The sequence below is a fragment of the Alligator mississippiensis genome, chromosome 4 (assembly GCF_030867095.1).
Source record: "Alligator mississippiensis isolate rAllMis1 chromosome 4, rAllMis1, whole genome shotgun sequence".
Classification (NCBI taxonomy): Eukaryota; Metazoa; Chordata; order Crocodylia; family Alligatoridae; genus Alligator; species Alligator mississippiensis.
In genome coordinates, this window is record NC_081827.1 from 7,562,117 (window position 1) to 7,581,820 (window position 19,704).

Sequence of the window (19,704 nt, forward strand, 5' to 3'; positions counted from 1 at the left end):
TTAGAGCATCATGTGTATCAGTGTCTCTGCTCTGAAAAATGGTGGTGGGGTGCTTTGAACCCACTCTGACTCTAGCAGTGGGATGAGTTAAAGATGGAATAAGACATGTTCATTCAGGTTTTATTTAACGATGTCCTGTTTTGCATTTATGGAGCATTTCCTTTTTTTCAACTCTACTTCTTTAACGTGAGGATAGACGGATGCTCTAACAACAGCTCTTAGCAAAATCTTAGAAAATTATTAGATTGCAGCAGACTACAAGAAGCAATGCAAGTACTCTTTAGTAATGGCTGAACTCCTTTGAAACCCATTAGTTAAATGGAAGTTCATGTGTTCATCATAAAAAACAAGCAAACAAACAAAAAAACCCCAACAACCCCCCCCACAACGAACAAATGAACCAGAAAACCCCACCAATAAGCTGCTGCTTTCTTTTACCCCCAAGTTACACGTGTGTGCATTCAGTGGGATACATACATTTAGGAATCTGTTGTAGCTTGAGCTAGCTATGCAGACCACTGCCAACAGTTTTTCCCATATTACTTAATGGTAAAGGTAGTCAGTCACATGTCGTGCATTTGTATGTCAGGATGATTGCGTATCTAGAAGGCGTTGACCCTAAGTTTCATAAACCAGTAAATGAACGCGGTGTAACTAGTCCTTTTTGGTGATAAATGTACCTTGTATTTATTATCCATATCCCTTGTCTTGCATCAGTATGATTATGACAAGGCTATGATTCTTTCCCTTCTTTTGTTTTAGGAATTTAGCCCTGTGTTTTAATTAAGTGCTACAGAGTGCTGGGCGGTACTTAAATAATCTGGCAACCTCTAGGGTGTGAATGGCTTTGTGTAGAAGAACACTTTAGAGGGAGGTATTAGTCTTACCTCTGGCAAAGGAAATGCCACCAAAAAGTCGTGGAACTGAAGTCCACTCCGTGATATGGTAGCCCAAGATCTTTAACCCTGGTTGGCAGGCAGTCTGGGAGCGGAGCCCCGACAGATGGACCATCTCCTTTGCTCTGGCACCGCCTGCGGCCAAGCTGGTTCCAAACGTACTGGTACTTGCTTTTCCTTTGGATTAAACCAGCAAGGCCGAGAGGGGCACACTGGTGTGTGGGCAGCTCAGTGTCTCCATATACACTGCCCAGGCTTTTACGCCGTGGAGAGGTCATTCCAGCTTTGCTTTATCATCTTTCAAGCAAGTATTATATCCAGTGAGCGGATGTCTCACTCAGCATAACTCTTTTGTCTCGCAAGACAGACAGATGCCTACTATAGGTTTTTTTTTACCAGTAGGGGCATGAATTAGCAAAAACTTTGATGCCTATAACCAGTAGTACATTTTTCCCTGCAGTTTCTTTATAGAATGGTTTCTTTGCTAATCCACAAACGTTGCTTAATTCACATACAAAATATGTGGTCTTTTTCCACACTGAAGTGAAGCCCATATGGTAATAGCTCATGCTCCCAAGATTTCATTAGTTTTGCAAAATATGCTATAGCACACTTGGTAATAATTATGAAATGTAGTCTAAATTACTGATGTCAGAATACATTGTTTGATTTATAGTTATTGTTGTTCTACTAATTCACTATGATTCTCCACCTTCATAAGGGCAAATTAACAAAGATTTATTGTAAATAATGTCTATTAATTTTAGTAGTGGGGAGATGGATACCCTGAGTAGTTATAGCTACAGAAGAAAATGATTTTGGAGACTATGGAGGGGAAGTTTCTGGCAGAAGATGTTCACAGTTCACATTCATTGGGTACTTGCATTGTTCACCTTCAGTCTGTTTTAGTTCAAAAGCGGACCGCTGCCATTTTCTGCATGCTGACATGCATTTGCAGCTTATACAACTGCATATGTCACAGTGTGGTGCGCTTTTCAAAGCACCTGGTGCTGCTGCACATACATGTGTAAAAATTCCCCATGTTACTCTCATTAGAACATGTTGAGAGCGTCTCTCCAGTGTAACGGCTCCACGTGGGAAGTGGAGTAAGTTGCTTTCCACTTAATACGTCCTGCAGGTATACTTGGAGCACCTCTGCCTGGTACACTGCCTTGCATTTTATAGACCAGTGATTCTCAACCATGGTGATGTGAGATCCTATTGAGGGTGCTGTGGAGTGTCACTCAATGTTAATGCTGTTAGGTGTGCAAACATGGTTTGTAAGATGAATTCAGAGAGTTCAAATAGGAATCCACAGTGTTAAAAACTCTTTGACCCATTGTGGTCTTTCTGAGTCTTTTTTGCTCTGTGATTTTTATGCAATAAAAAACAAGTGAAAAAATAAGAGCTTGCATTTTCCAAGGGGTGCCTTGAGTCTAAAGGGGGTGAAGACCACTAGTATAGACACAAAGCACAGTAGAATTAATTCAAAGTAATTTTTGTGGTGTAATTCACACATTGTTTTATGCACTGATTTTCCTGTGTGGAGAAGGTTTTAGTTACAATCCTTCTCCCATATGATCCCATCATGAAAGACCAATATTTTTTAAAGCATTTTAAATTTTTTACACTTGCATGTCATACCCAGGCATTGCCCTCAGGTCTTCATGCTTCCAGAACTGCAGAAGACCAACATACCAGCAGCTGCTGTCTTTTACCCATCACTATATTAACTTTCTCTTTGGACACTGGCCTCCCTAAAGGCCAATACATACTTGTGTGACCTTTCCGTTTTATTCATTGTCAAAAAGGCCCTCATTTCTGTAGTTAGCATTTCATTGGGCGACATTCTCTTCATCTTGTCAAGTCGATCTGACAAACCGTTCTTTATACCATTTTAAACACTGGATCTGATGTCTCATTAGACTCTCAACTTTGGAAACCATTTAGCCAAGTCTGTCCTTTATTTGTCCTCTTATCCATTCCTCTATCTTCGAAGAAAAAAAAATAGGAACCGTGTGGAAGTTGCTTGGAAAGCATGTGAGAATGTCTTTAAACTCTCCAAGTTGATGACGATGCTTTGTCAAGGTCATTGAAAGAATGAACTCATTATTTTGAAGCAGTCTGTTCTTTGCCAACAGAAAAATACTTAGTAGACCTCAATAGCATTCTCCTATAAACTCAATGGGTGTCAGTAAATTCAGAGATGAGATCCTTAACCCAAGGGCCTGTGGTAAGTTTAGGGTTGCTGAGTATATCCAGAATTAATTTTGAAATCTTCCTTTCGGTATATCCTATGAAGTTAAATTAAATTATCACGGTATATTGACTAAAACTCTATATAGCAGAAGAATAGCAATAAGCAGCTCAACCCTGCACAATGGTCTGAAAATTATGAACTTATTCACCCCTCTTTTCTTGTGCTTCTCCTGGACTGTTCACCTGGCTGCCAGCCCCCAACCCTGAAGATGGCTACATTTTTGGTGGTGGCATGGGGAGGGCTCAGCAAAAGTATCTTGACAAAAAAGTATCTCCATAAGTAGAAAAACAGTTGCCGGTTTTCAGCTGAAGCACGTGGTCTTCCAAATCTCATGCATCGTGGAGGAGGTGATGTTCTTTCTGCAGATCTCTCTCTTCCTTGACTATTAGCATTCACATCAAAACTGTGTGAATCCAATTGCCACTTTGGCAGGTGAAACCTAGCTAGGCATTTAAATTTAGTTTGAGTACTAGTGATGCCTGTGGCTGTCATGGAATAAGTGGAAGTTTAGGCCGCTTTTCAGAGGTGACCTTCCAAAGCTGTTTTCCAAGCAGCACCTAAGCAAATGCTTTGTTTATTAGAGCTACTTTGTAAAGAAGCAATGAACCTAGTATAATTTCTCATTTACAACTAAAGTGCAACATTCAGCTAATTGAATACATGGCTACTGTTAATTATTTTGTTACGGCTAATTGATATTCACTGAGATCATGTTCTGCAACCCCATAAATATAATATTACCTTGCAAGTTTATATTTTGGCAGTGAATTCTCTCTCAATGGCATGTTTATGTGGTCTGCCATATAAATGTTGGTGTGACTTCTATTATTTTCCTCTTAATTTTTGCTTGCTTTGCACTATTCTACAAATACAATCTCATTGTCCATGCGGTAGATGCTTTCAACTGAATCATTTAGGGCCTGGCAGATCCCCCAGTTCCTTTCACTGTACAGGAAACCAAACGTTGTGTTTATATGAAGACTGCTCGTTCCCAGGGAGGTTTTATATGCTTCACTGGACTAAGAGTATCAGAATAGATACTAATGACACAAGGTAGTCACAGTGTCAATGGCATAATACAAATTTTACATCTGTAGTCCTTGCCGGTTCTCAGCTTGGGGAAAAACATTAAAAACATTTTTTTGGATAATAACCCGAGTCCACAAAGGACACCCTGGATTTAGTTCTCTGGTAACATGCAGTTTTTGATCCCTAATATTGTATTTACTCAAATATAAGATGAGGTTTTCCCCCCAATCTTACATTCTCATATGGAGCAGAGAGGGGAGCAGGGGACTGCTGCAGCTCTAACTGGCCCTGAACCTGGGTCTAGACAAGTGTCAGTCCCACAGCAGCCTCCTGCCTCCCTTCTGCCCCCCCCCCTTCCCTTTCTATTCCCCTTACTACCCCCCTTATTCCCCTTACTGGAGGCCCCACCACTGACCCCACTTACAGCTCACCTCTGACTTGGAATAGGGGCCCTCCCAGGCATGGAGCACCTTTCCCTGCCCAGCCAATCAGCAGCACTGACATTGCTGCACGGTCATGCATGGGCTGAGCTTCCACGCGCTGTACTCCCGGATGAAGCAGCCGGAGGAGCATCTGGCAGTAAGGGGGAGGAGGGAGGCAAAGAGGCATAAACTGCAGGGAGCACAGGGAGGAAGAGGCAGAGACTGGGGGGCCGGTGACAGGAAGGATGCGGGGGGGGAGAAGTGGATGGGACGGAGGGCAAGGGGGCAGGTGCTGCTTTCCCTGCTATAGCAGTAGGGAGCGAGATTCAAGACAACCCTCCAATACTTAGATTCTGTGCCTGGGAAATTACAACAAATTTATAAATTTTGCATATATAGAGCTTAATTGTCGGGGGGTTGTCTTATATCTTGGGTCATATTGTATTCGAGGAAATACAATATGTTGGCAGGTATCAACCAAAGGGCAGCATTTCTTCTCAGTAGCAGTGCGTACGGTTTCTCTGGAATCATAGACTCGGTTATTGGTTTTCTATGGGTGCATCACCAAGTTAAAACTACTTCTGTGTAGAAAAACAGGCTTAATTCCTCCAGAATGACCAGCAGATATTACACATGCTAAGAGTACTGGGCTGCAAGTGTTGAGATTTGAGTACAAAGGGCAAAATGATTGTAGCTTTAATGGTTAATAATAATAATTAATAATTATTAGAGTCTAAAATGAATGTATGAGCATGTATGGATGTGTAACAAAAACACATCTTCCATTTCCAGATTAGTAGGCTCCATGCCTGCCTAGGAGAAGAAGAATTTTAGTTCTACAACCAGCTGCATTCAGAGTTGCTCCGTAGATGCAAATGTTTGACACTCATTTCACCTATTGCATAGATTCTTTGACCTGTTACATCCTCACTTCCTTTTGCCATTGGCCCATATAGTCAGAGAGTATTGCATCTAGAAGCCATACCATCAGTATCCTAATTGATCAGGCATGCAGATACTCCACTGTAAAATATGACACACGGAAGTTCTCCTCCATAACAGGAATTCTTTATAGCTGAAGTATATTATTTTTCCATCTGAAAATTAGCACTTGTGGAGTTGGGTTTTTTTATTATGTTTTTTTTTCCTGGTTAGCCCAATGTCAAAGAGCATTTTTGCTCTTCGCATTTCTTGTTACAGACTACTATGGGTTCTGTGTTGAATAGAAGTTCTTACTCACAAAATAATTTTCTTTCTGTTCAGATTTCATTCTGTCTACGGTGCTGTGTTTTTTGTGAAGAACATTTCCAGGTAGTTGATACTGTCTTGGAGAACCACATCACACATTTTCTAGCAGGAAACATATTTTAGGCTATCTTTAGAAAAATGGTCATTTTTTTCTGGCCATCTTTGATTATAGGCTTTCACTCATCATCTCCATCCAGTTTTTATCTTATCTGCAGTATTTAAGGCTCGTTCACTTGAGACTTTCACGAGTATTTGTAACTCTTCTTACTGTATCTCTTGTGTATAATGCACATGGACATTTCCAGCCACTGGTTTTTGAGGAAAAGAATGTGTTGTATGCAAGAAAATGTGGTAATTTCTTGATATGAATAAGATATTTGCTTTTGTATTATAGATAAGTAACCATGTTACAGCATTGCAAGGTTGTTGTACAGGTTAGGAACGCATGGTTCCTGATCTTAGCATGCTTTATGGACAAGACTGAACCATGTTAAATATTACTGTGTTTTAATCATGTTGCCTTTTACCCTCGCCTGCTTTTTGTGTGAAACAGGTAGGGATTCAGTCTGCTGCTTAAAGTTTTGAAAGCCCTCTGTAGATTTCCTGTTCTGTCGATGGCAGACAAGGTTCTTTGAGTAAATGTGATATCTTTAGTTAAACCAACTAAATAGTTGGAAAAATTGTTCTTTGCAAGCTTTTGGCACAAACACCCTTCTTCAGGCACAGGGAGAGTCTGCTGGTGTTTTGTGTTCTGTGCAGGTCTGTGAAAATGCAAGTGCTTAGCAGTGAGGATCAGAGCCCATTGGAGACAATAGGTGTGAGATAGGTGGGTCGGGGCAGGGAAAGGTGGAAATGCAGACCTGCTCATTGAATGTAGCTGGTAAAACATTAAGAGGTTACCTGGGGTTATTCGATAGCAGGCAGGTTATAATGTGCCATAAATCCAGTGTCTATATTGAGTCCATGATTTTTTGTATCCAGTAGATTTATGAAGTGAGGTTCACAGGCTCATCTGCAACGGTGTTTTGTATATTCCCTTTGAGGATTAGAACTGAGAGATTAGAGAGAGAATGGTTGTCTTGTGAGAAGTGTGCACCCACAGGTAACTGGGTATTCTTGTTTTTGATAGATTTTCGGTTTGTGTTCATTCTGGTACGCAGTTGTTTGGTTTCTCCTACATATTTTTCATCAGGGCATTTGATGCACTGGATGAGAGAGATTACATTTCTGGAGCTGCAGCTGTAAGATCCAGGAATGGTGATGGTTCTGTTGTGGGGTGTAGTAATTGTGGGGGTGGTGTTAGTTATGTTGGCAAGTTTGACATTTCTTGTCCTGGCATGGTCTGGATCCATTCGGTGTGCTTTGGACCATAGGACGTTTGCTTTTGGTGATGAGACTGGCAAGGTTCGGTGCTTGTTTAAAGGCTAGGATGGGTGGTTCTAGGAAGATCTCTTCAAGAATTGCGTCGTCTTCTAGTATGGGTTACAATTGTTTGAGGATTTTTTGTATAGGTTCCAGGGAAGGATGGAACGTCATAATTAATGGTGTATGATTTGTGGGATGTGACAGCTGAAAATTATGTCTGTGTGATAAAGGTGCTTGCTGAAGGCTCTATGAAGATTAGACCAAGTGTTTTTCTGTCATTTGTTTAGATATTAAGCTATATGTTGTTGCTAAGAGTCTAATTAAAGTTTAAGATGTAGTAAGGCCTTGTATAAAGTAAGGCCTAGTAAATTGAGCAAAGCCTTGAAGTAGTAAGGCCCTATGGCATAGTTAAAATTAACCTTATCAAAAGAATGCAAGGCTTGTACTGTTATTGGTCAGTCTAAGGACAGTTGAAGTAAAAAGAATCTGAGTGGCTGTAAGTTATTAGCACAGTTCAGAAGTTATAAATTGGCTGAAACATTTGGAAATCATTCAGAAGGAAGATACAGCTCTGTGAAAAGGATTAATTAGCTGTTGACCTGGATCAGTGGGCCCATAGATCTCGAGGAGCCCAAGGACTGAATACCAGGGTCCTTCCCATTACCTCTTGGACAGCGCTGATCGGGGATGCCTGATTTCGCTGAGCTTTGTGGAAAGAGAAACTTGTTGTACATCAGGCATCAGAGGGGACTGCCAATAAGTTGCTGACGCGAATTATTCGTGTCTGTCATTGTTTGTCTTGTTACTGCATGTAGTTGTGTTTTTGTTAAGTGAATAAACCTTTCTTACCTTTCTACCCCCTGACCATACTCTCGATCCCGAACCCTCTGCTGGCGGCTGGGACAGTGGGGATTTTCTTTTTGTACTGCAGCAATTCTTCACTTAGTATCTGGGTGGGTCTTTCAAAAGTTCAATCTATATCTCTGGAGAGGTGTCCTTGTTGGGTGAAAGCTTTTTTGAGATTTGTAAGGTGACAATCACGGGTGTTCGCAGTGCAGAGTTGGTGGTATCAGAGGACTTGGCTGTATATTACAGCTTTCTTGGTGTGTTTAGGGTGATTGTTGGTTCTGTGCAGATAAGTACATTGCTCCGTTGGTTTCTTGTATATGTGGTTTGTATTTTACCATTCTGGATAGTGATCGTCGTGCGTAAAAAGGAAATGTTGGTGCTGCAGTATTCAAGAGAGAGTCTGGTGGAAGGGTGATGATTATTGAATTTGTGATGGAAATCCATCAGAGATTGCAGGTTTTTCAGTCCAAATGATGAAGATGTCATTTACATATATTAATAGTGTGGGTTTTATGGTGCGGTTCTTGAGGAATTCTTCTTCCAGGTGGCCCATATAAAGGTTGACATATTGTGGAGCCATTTTGGTGCCCAGAGCTGTGCCTGTGGTCTGGAGGAAGTGCTGGTTACTGAAGGTGAAGTTGCTGAGTGTGAGGATGAAGTGTATAAATTCAGTAATGTCTTGAGATCTGTACTCTGAGTTGTCATCTTGCTCTTGTAGATATGTAAGGCAGGCTTGGATGCCATCCTGGTGTGGGATGTTGGTATATAAGCTGGTAACATCCATGGTGTATAAGTTGGCAACATCCCTTGTTCTATCAATTGTGTTTTCTTTCTAAAGCAACCTGTCAGTTAATGTGCTACTATTGTTTTCTTTCAGTGGGGTAGAGGGAATTGATTTTTAATTGATCCGTTGAACTAGGAGAGGAGAATGAGTTTGCAATTAGGTACCTGGTAGTCTCCCCAGTCATTTTTATGCAGAGTTGACCTTTTGTGTCCTACTCTGTCTCAAAGTTCCTCGAGTTGTGAATCTTTGGAAATGTGGAAGGTGAATTATATTATGACACTTTGGCACATTTTTTACACTCTATTGACTTTTCAAAGTCAGTTTCATTGCCCGGCTTTGTGTCATCAGCAGGAAGAAGCGATGTAGTATTGGTTGCTGACAACTAAAACTTATTAAATTACTGTGAGCCTTCGGAATAGTCATAATGGAATATCCGTTACATTTTCTTTGTTACTCAGCTGTTTGACTGTACTTGAACAAAGTAGTTTGCACATATTTCATGGATCTTTGTGGGTATTTTAACACATAGAATAAAGATGCACAGGGGGAACTAAGATGCATTAAACATCTGAAAGGTGAAAGGATTTTTGTATTAAACTGGTAAAATTCAAAGGTTTTAGTGTCTGTTGTACTGATACTATAATTACTTAATTGCTCCCTTACTGAAAGGTTCTTGCTCAGTGTTCCTCCCACAGATTAGATTATTGAAATGTAAATGTATATGGGTGATTATTGATAGATATCTGACAAAAAATGGCAAATATTTCATTTTGGATGACTCTGGCAGCATGTTGGGACACTTTACATCTATGAGTAGGAAGTATATTTTAAACTAAGTGCACATAGTAGTTTTTTGTGGTACACCAGATTCATTTTTACCTTAAGTGTAATGACACACATTGCCAATTGAAGTGATTCTTAGACTACACAAGCAGCTGTTCAAAATTTACCAGTTCAGCTATAATTTGAATAACTTACCTTTTATTAGGATGATTGTGGTCAGCGTAGAGAAGGGAGAAAACCTTCTCAGCCTGCGTGAGGAGACTTTGGTGAAGCTGCATAAACATTTCCCCATTGTTTCAATATGTTCTAGGTTTCAGATATGCCCAAATACTATTTTATATGCTTTATATTGTCCCTTCCTATAATACATTTATTAATCGACTTGTTTTTAACTTTACATGCTTCAGGAGATAGAAAAAAAGGTACGTACTGAAGTAAGGAGCAAAAGAAGTTGCTAATTATTAAGAATGGAATAGTAAAAGCAGCAAATATCATTATGTTCCTTTATAAATCCATAATGAATATCGAATCTTTAATATTGTGCCCAATTTTGGTCCTTACACCTCAAAAAGGATAGAGAAAAACTAGAGAAGGACACCAAGGATGATTAGCGGTATGGAGGGACTTCTATATGAGGAGAGACTAAAGGAGCTAGGCTTATTCAGCTAAGAAAAGAGATGCTAGAGGGGAGACAGAAGTGTCCCCAAATACTAAATGGTGAAGTAAAAGTAAGGAAGGATTTATCATTTGTTGTGTGTCACAAGACCAAAACGAGGGTTATAAAATGAAACTAGGAGGGTAGTAAGTTTAAAACGGACAAAAGGAAGCTCTTTTGCCCACGGTACGTAATTAAAGCGTGCAACTCATTGCCACAAGATGGTGTAGAAGCTGACTGTAACCAGATTCAAAAAGGGATTGGACAAATTCTTGGAGGAAAGGGGCATCGGTAATTATTGAGCTCAGGCGTGAGGGGCACGGCCTCTGAATGGGAACTTTCTGAACATTAAATGTTGGCGGTGGCACGTGGGAGAGGAACGGGGAAAAACCCCGCTCAGATCTTGTTCCCTCTCCCTTTCATCCGCTTTCTGCCACTGCGATGTAAGATACTGGGCAAGATGGACTTACGGTCTGACCCAGTAAATGGCAGTCTTTACGAAACAAGGGAAGCAACGTGCACATTTTTGTGTTGAAAGACGATTTGCGTTAAAGTCTGATACATGCAGCGGGTTGCGCACTCATTTATTACTTCCAAGTAGTGTTGGCATCGTGGTTCATGCGCAGCGATGCTACATCACCGTAGCAATGAGCTACGGCACGGTAACTCGCTGCGATGGTGATGTCGCGTCTCATGTGGATGCACCCGCTGAACCCCAAAAAAGCTACCAGGTTTTGTCAAGGAGAATTTAAGATTTAGATCTACAAAATAAGTACTCTAGAGGGGAGTGGCTTTTCTAAGTTCCCTAAGGCTGATCCAGCAATGTGACTTGGACAGTATACCTCCAGGGATGATTTTCACATCTCTTTGTCCACACAGCTGATACTGCTAACAAGGGTGCTCTTTGTGGTGGGTGTTGTGATGCTAGGGCTTTGCCGAAAGGGAGTTGGTAGAGATCAATAACTCATTTTAAGGAGGCCACTGAGCAGCCATCAGTGGGTAATGGCTCTTTGATTATCATCAGCCTGGGATGAATTTGCACTAGTATCTTAGAGGTGAAGTGCTCTGCATCATATTACCGATCCCTTGACAAACATTCCCCTCTGAAGGACTTCTTATATCTCATACATGATATTTATGTGCAGTCCACATGTGTAATTTATTTTCAGCTGTCCTTGGTGATTTCCATTAATGCTACATGCAATACTAAAAGCAAAAAGCACTAAAAGACATCTTTACTTGCCCATGCTGAAGGTCCAATCACTTTCACAAGCACTGACATCTTGTTGGTAGAAGTGCAGAAGTCCAGTGGTGGGGAAAAAAGGGGAAATGGCTCACACAGCTAACAGTACCTACCACAGTGAAAGCTTTCCAAATTATTTAATTATCACTCTAGCAATGCTGGTAGTTTCCTGAGTTAACTAGTAGTTAAAAGGACAATAGAAGAAGTAGTGTACTGTGCCTTAAGGTCCAGTCCACCAAGGCATCCACCCACCTTGGTGCTTTCATTAAAGTCAACGCAGTAATTCGGGTGCTTAAAGTTAAGCACGTGTATACATGCTTTTTTGAATTGGACTTATATGCACAACTATTTGCTCAAAGAAATTTTTGGAATCACACACAGGTATCGGCCTTGTGTGTCAACCTGTTTTATTCCTGGTGTTTTAGTGAACAACAGTTCTGGCTAAGCATGAAATGATTTTCATTTAGAATGAATAGGAAGTTGTCTTAAATGCAATAGTGATCCTGAAGTTAATCTTTCAATGAAGGCTTAATTTCAGCATGGTATACTTGGGTTCGATGCTTGTGACATTTCCAGATACATTTGGACAGACTATGGCACAGCTGTTGAGCAAAAAAAAAAGTACAATAGATGAGCATTTTACGCTTTCAATGCAGCAATCATCTTCTTATTAATATACTGTTTTGGCAAAAAACTAATAGGCTGCAGTCTTCAATCTCTGTATACTATACTACTTGTACAATTTATAGTAGACTTTTTGCTTTGCAAGTGCTGCATTTCTTGATCCAGTTTTATCTTTACATTTCTTTTTTTAGGCCAAGCAGCTGGAAGAGAAAGACAGAGAACTGAAGAAGCATGATGCCTACTACAAAGAGCAGCTGGCTCGACTGGAAGAGAGAGTGAGAATATTTTTCTTGTTTAATGAGTTTTGCTGTTAATTTCTGCTACTGACTTCATGGTTTTTGGTTAAGCTTAAATATCAAAAGAGGATTTCATAAGCTTGATAAAGTTAAAGCCTGAGAATAGTTTGTTTTCATTTCTCTTCCTGTTTGGGAAGAGGAAGTGAAGACCGAGACTGGAAAGATAAGACTTGACTTTGAGAATCACTTTTTGAGTCCTGAATGACTAATATTGTTGTGACTGATGAAATGTCAGTTTAGCAATATTTATGCACATGCTGTTTCTCTTCACAAAAGGTTACTTTTCCAGCAAGGAAAGGCATGTATGAGCCACTGCAACCCAACAGGTTTTATTTAATTTGACATTACTTGACAATATCTAGATAACAAATAAAAGGGCAACTACCATGTTTAATTTCTGTCTCCATCACGAACCCAGACACCTTTGGGGCAGAGTTTGCGACTCTCACACACCTACCATCAAGATGCTCAGGGAAAGAATAAGTTTCACGTTCAGAGTTATCTGTCACAGAGTTAGAAAGCGTTAGTAAATTTTTGCTCAAACTGAGTTTTAGACCAAACTGAGATGTATGGTAGTGGTTCAGATCACTCAAGCCCAATTTGAAATGTTAGAGATGTGTTGTTTGTAACCAAGAAAACATTTTATGGATATCATATTTTCTCACATAAATGTGCACATCCTCCTCTCCCCTAAATTAGTTGGGGAAAATTGGGTGCACATTATATGTGGGAAATACAGAGCCTCAGGGTTCAGGAAATTTGGTAGTGGGGGAACAGTAGTAGCCTTAATTGCTGTGGCTTCCAGATTGCGGAAGTTGGACCGTGGTCAGTTGACAGCCACAGTTTCAGTCTGACTTCTTTGTTTCTATATTCCGGATTGACTAAGGACCACTTTGCCAAGATGGTCATATCTGTTTTACCACTCTGAGGTCTGTAGTTTACAATGAAGTGGATGTTCTGTAAGTCCTGAAAATGAGATGAGTCTTGTTTCTAAAATCTGGTCCTGAATTTCTGCAGAGTTCTGGGGTTTGTAGTGCTAGGGTTGTGGTATAGAGGAGGGCAGGAGTCACTTGTCCCAGAATCAGAACTTCATCCAAGTTTTCCAATAGCTATACCCCGGAGGTAGCTTTGCCATCTCAGTTTCATATTTCAGAGACCGCCTCAGTGGAAAGAAGCCAGGTTTGGAATATGGCTGCTCCCTACTGTTTATACCCCAGCATAAAGCGGGGAAGATGCCTTGCTCACTATCCCCGAGTGAGATCTCTTTGGTCCTCTCACTTTCCAAGCCCTGGGCTGGCTGGGGCAGTTGCATTTGAAATTTCATCACTGATCATGGCACTATGACACTCCCAAAATAGTTTCATCTTGGATCATTTGTAATAAATAACAATATTGTTTTGGGGGGTTTTTTGAGCGCAGTGGTAGACATGCAATTTTGAATAAAAAGAAATGGAAAGAGGCCTTTTCCACAGGAAAGAGAGATGGTAATGAAGGTTCAGCATTTTAGAGCATGGAGGACTTATGGAGGCAGGGCTTAATGGGGGTGGGAGGAATAATACTAGTAGAGCACTGTAGCCGGTAGCTTATTTGTTTCTGAGCTTATGTTGACTTGAGCAGGAGGGTGGCAAAGTAATGTCAGTCTGAAGGAACGTGGCATCATTATCCTCTGCGGTGAAGAATGCTGATTAAATGCTAAGATCATTCTTACATCAAATACGCACATTTTAAAGATACTTCACTTACTAGTAAGCGGCATCTGTCTGTTGTATCACTGTGTCAGAGCTCATCTGTATGATTAATTGGCTTTTTGATTACTTAGCTTTTTTCAATTAGAAGCTTCATATTTGTGTTCCTTTGTGCTGCTGAAAAAACAATGCAGACATTGATAATAAAGGGAGACGACAACAGAAACAGATTAGTGTCAGCACAGCGTGCTCCTTACAGAGAGAAATTATTATACATATTCACTGCCAGATGAAGCCTGTCACTTATAAAATATTTCAGTGACTGGAGTAAAGATGTGTCAACCTTTTCAGGGGATTAATACAGGACAGAGTAACTGTGCACCAGTGACAGCTGCGATACTAAAACATAAACAATTCTATTCTCGGGGGCAATAGCTGTTCATAAATTTGGTTTATGTGCTAAAAATCCTTTGATACTTTCCAAAAAACAGTGATTCCCCTAACAGCTGCCAGTGTTTCTAGGTCAAAAATAGCACATCAGCTGTGAGTTACTGCATACTCTTGCAGCTAAGCAGGATGGAATAGTTTTAACAAAGGAGTTAAAAAAATAACCTTTGCATACAGTATTTCTGGTTAGGCTGTAAACTTGTTGTTTAAGAGTTCCCACATTAGACTTTGAGAGAGAAATCCATTCATCAGTGCTAAAAGGGCATATTCTGCTCCTGGTATTCAGGAGATATATGACTGCACATTTCTCACGCGCGTTATGATGAGAATAGACCTGAAAGGTTTTAGCAGATATGTAGCTGCAGGATGGAGAGGCAGCTTTGGGGGTCATTTGCTTTTTCTTTTCTTTTCTTTTTTTTTTTCAATGCCGTTAGCGAGAGCATCCAGTGATAACTTTTTTAACTGTAACACCTGGAACAAAAGCTATAATGCAGTTGTTTCTCACTGTCTGCTTATGGGCTGCTGGTACTTGAGAGAAACTGCATATGAATGGAAAATGAGATTGCAGAAATAAAGTCCCATTGAACAGTATCGCAGGATACAACGATCCTGCATTCTAGAGCTAGGGATACTTTATGAAAATTCAGGCTATCCTGCCATTACAGGTAAGCTAAATGCTATGGTGATGTATTGGAGAGAGTAAGAATTGATGAAAGCTACTGAGAGCACAGAATTTCAGTCAGGTTTTACTTCTTGCAATCCATGAAGCTGTCAAACTCTCTTGGCCTCCGTTTATAACACACACTGACGACTGTGTCCCCTTCTTGTATTTGTCATTGTCCTGCTCAGCCCCTTCATGTCAGTCATCCTGTCATTTTGTCATTGGTCTAACTTTAGATTGTAAACCCCTCTGGCTAGGGGCCTCATCTAACTGCCTTTGCATTTCCAATAGGCTTGTCACCATGTTATGTAGGTGCTATATAAACATTAATAATTGCATTCATTTGTCTTTTCAGCAGCTTGCACTCCCACCATTCCTTGACCCAGTTGCTGTTACTTTAGAATATTTTTAAATCCATGAGAAATGCTGTCAGCTATCTCTTTTCACCCTTGTTGTCTTGCAGATCTATGCTGTTTTATTAAATATATAGGTACGTTTTTAATATTCTAGACTATACTATGTACTATTATATATATATATATATATATAATGTGCATGTGTGTACTATACTGTGTATATAGATATAGTACTGTGTATAATCTATATATTGTGAAACAACTTTTTCTTAATTTTAACGTCATGTTTAACAAGTCCCAACTATTTTTCTTGTGCATCTTTGCTACCTTCGTAGCATCTTTGCGTTTTTTATTGTGAGAATCATGCCCCTAGTCGTGGGAGTAGGAAGAAATTAATTTTTAATAGACTAACATATGGCAAAACTACAATCTATTATGCTTTGTGAATGAGTGCAAACTGTATCTCAGCATTAGTCAGGATATTTCTCAATAAAAGCAATGAGTGTTCTGTGTTTCTGTGTCCTAGAAATGTCTTCACTGAATAGTGTAGGGGAGGTATATGTGTACATATATATTTTTTAAAGAGCTAGATGTGAATAATAATTTGTATTTGTCTTACGGTTGCACCCAGAGAGCCCAACGTTGTGCTTAAAGGCTGCTACAAACTTAGAGGTAGATGGAGTTCCAGCTTGGGCCTTGATCCTGCCACAGTCTCTGCACAGACCCTCTGACTTTAATGGAGTTTATATGGGCACAGGAGTCTTCCTACGCAAAGTTTATTGCCAGATCAGTGCCTGAGAATATAGACATAAGTTCTGGAAAAATGATCCTCTTATCTGAATCCATTTTATTTTTTCATGGCTTCAATTTTGAGGAAGGATTTTGCAAATCACAGGTTCGGCACTTAATTTGGGGATTCTACTTACCACGTAGGCTGTCAAGGAGCATTAACCTTAAGGTAAGATGAGCACACAGAGCACAAAGCTGTGAGCTGATGGCATGCACTATACCAGGTATTAAATAGTATTATCCATCCTGCTTGCTACAGTAAATAGGATTTCACTATTATGATGTGTCAGGATTTTCAGAGAAATCAAATTTACTAGACGCTAAACTGCCATCCTCTCTGCTGAGCAGCTTTATTCTGGGATCTTGCGTTCATATTAATCCTGTTGGTAGGAAATGCTCATACCAATTGTGCAGGGAAATTATAATTTAATGATCTCTTCCTTTTCTCTGTTCAGGGCTTAGAATGGACCACTGTGCTTCGCAATGATAGCCTCAGGGTTTTGGAGAGGAGATAGTATACAGTTCAGCTTCATGGCCATGTATTGCCTTTTGTGCGTGTTTGTATGAACATAAGTACTCAGACGCAAACAGTACAGGTTTCACATTTGTTCATATTGTCCAGTATTTTGTTTACCTTGTCAGAGACCCCACAGCTAAATAATTAAAATCTGTTTATCATACTTTCTTCTAAACCGTAGTTAGCAAGACACAGACAAGAGAATCAAAAACTTATAAAGCAATGTAGATCAGTTCAAACCTTTTTATTTTCTACAGTGTATCTTGGTACTCGAAGCATCCTTTCAATTAAGAAAGGGGGGAAAAGGCAGCTATAACCTTGTACCTTTTCTGAGATTGTATTATTGTATCAGTAAGATTTTTTAGAACCAGAAAATGATTCAACTCCTTACACTGGGTTTAAGGAAGCTGCAGTTACTATAGCAAACACATTTTCTTTGTGCTTCTTTCCATTGCATTCATTTGTCTCCTTCAAAATCAAATGACGCTGATATTGATGCAATGGCTTAAGTGTCTGGCCTGGATCCGGCTAGGTGGAAAATGGGTTTAGAGGATGATGACATTAACGTGTGTGTCTGCACAAATGGAAGAGCCGTGCAAATATTGTCTCTCAGTAGTCTTGCAAAGTTTGGTAGCCAGCTCAAGCATGAAACTTGGCAGCCACGCAGAGTTCCACTCGTTTGAGCAGTCAGGCTGAGTAATAGTTTTGTTGGACCAGTAAAATATCCCTCAGTTCCCTGATATTGCTAGTTAAAATACAAAATCCTGGATTGTTTTTAAGATCTTAGCATATTGCTCAGCAGTATTCATTATACAATTTAGCGTCTTTCACAACTTGCATTAATAATCCGTATTCTGTTCATTGATCCTGATGCAATAGCGGAAGTTGAGATCTGTAATTGATCACGAGTCGTCATGGTTCCAGCGTCTCTCTCTCACCTGAAGGAATGTCTGCACTGCAAAATGCAGTGATACATAGAGCTGGGTACATGAGATGACTACTGCTAATTTATCTTACTTTCTAGTACCTGAGCTAGCTAGCTTGGAGCAAGCTGTTGAGTGTCTCTGCATTGCATTGCATTTCAGAATTTCTAGTTAAAAAGACTGGAAATGTCAGTCGCTTGTGAAATGCTTTTTCAAATTTTAATTGTTGCACTTCTTTATATTCCTGTTTCAAATGAGAGAAATCCTGAGCCTAATTGTTTAACAATTTCCTCCAAAAGGAATACATCATCGTTGCTCAGTCGCACCAGAATATTATTATGGTAATGCCACATCATTTTAGAATTGAGTTTGAAAATAATGTAAAATTGTAAAGACCTGTATAGTTGGAGAAGCTTCAGTGGAATAGCATGGGCAAGATGTGATTCAGTAGTAAGGGTGGAGGGGAGTTTGGAACTGAAAACTGGAACAAAACTTTCCTGGTGTTTATGTGGATACGGTATTTCAGTTAGAGCATTTGTATATTCTGTAATTCTTGATTCCTTCCTCCCCCTCTCTCTCCCCACCCCAGTGGTGCTAAATCTGTGGCCCAAGAGCTGGATCTGACCTATGGTATGGGGAATCAGCAGCAAAGCAGCTTGACCTGGCACATCCCTTTTCCTGTCCTGTGCCATGTTACTGATGGCAGGCAGAAGTAAGCTCTTTTCTTCTCTGCTGCCTCCTCTCTCCCTCCATATGTCAAGTTACCTATATTGATACATGAAAAGAGGGATCTCATCTCAGTGTATGAGATTTATATGTTTCATTACTGCTCTGCTTAAATACTGGATTGGTTCTACAAACTGATATTTAAGATTCAAGAGCCCTCAGTATGGGGGCTTTGCAGTAACCTTCACCAAAGGGCACTTGAATGCAAAATTCTTGTATTGGCTTCTAGGCTGGAGGAAGTGGTCTAAAAGTCTAGTGTGTGGCCCTAAGATTTGTTCTGGATATGGTTCCTTTCTGAAGGTGAAGGTCAACAAAGAAGCCGGCAGGCATTTAAGAGAAGCGTGAGAGAGTCCAGAAGAGAGCCACGCGCATAATCAAAGGGCAGGAGAACAGGCCTTACGATGAGAGGCTGAGAGCCATGGGACTCTTCAGCTTGGAAAAGCGCAGGCTCAGGGGGGACCTGGTGGCTGCTTATAAGTATATAAGGGGTGTACATCAGGATCTGGGGGAACGCCTGTTCACCAGAGCGCCCCAAGGGATGACAAGGTCAAATGGTCACAAACTCCTCCAAGACCGTTTCAGGCTGGACATAAGGAAGAAGTTCTTTACCGTCTGAGCCCCCAAGGCCTGGAACAGACTGCCTCCAGAGGTGTGGTGCAAGCACCTACTCTGGACTCCTTTAAGAGACATTTGGGTGTTTATCTTGCTGGGTTGGGTGTTTATCTTGCCGGGATCCTTTGACCTCAGCTGACTTCCTGCCCCTGGGGTGGGGGGCTGGACTCGATGATCTTCCGAGGTCCCTTCCAGCCCGAATGTCTATGAAATCTATGAAATCAAATATGTCCAAATAAAGTATTTGCGGTTATATTTAAAAACAAATAAACCCACACGTGCACACACAACTGTGGCTAGTGGAATAAGGATGGGAGAAATAAAATATATTAATAATACCCATGCGTTGATCAAGAATGCAGCTTAAACTTGTCCAAAATATAGGCACTTACCGTCAACTTACCAGCCCAGACATCCTCCCACCTGCAGACAGCTACTGGAGTCGAAAAAAGCAAAACTGCATTTGTTACTTGATCTTTCTAGAGGTGTAACCCAGGACCGGGTAGAGGTTACAATTATTGCATGATTAACCTG

At 40.4% G+C, this 19,704-nt stretch overlaps 1 protein-coding gene across 3 annotated transcripts in view; it reads left to right on the forward strand.

Annotated features, from left to right (window-relative positions):
• The window catches only part of CHCHD3 (coiled-coil-helix-coiled-coil-helix domain containing 3), a 227,537-nt gene that overhangs the window by 140,460 nt on the left and 67,373 nt on the right, over positions 1 to 19,704 (forward strand). For all 3 annotated transcript variants that reach the window (XM_014607579.3, XM_014607578.3, XM_014607580.3), the window contains exon 5: positions 12,350 to 12,433. In XM_014607579.3, the coding sequence (XP_014463065.1) occupies positions 12,350 to 12,433 (84 nt within the window). The remainder of the gene's footprint in view (positions 1 to 12,349; positions 12,434 to 19,704) is intronic.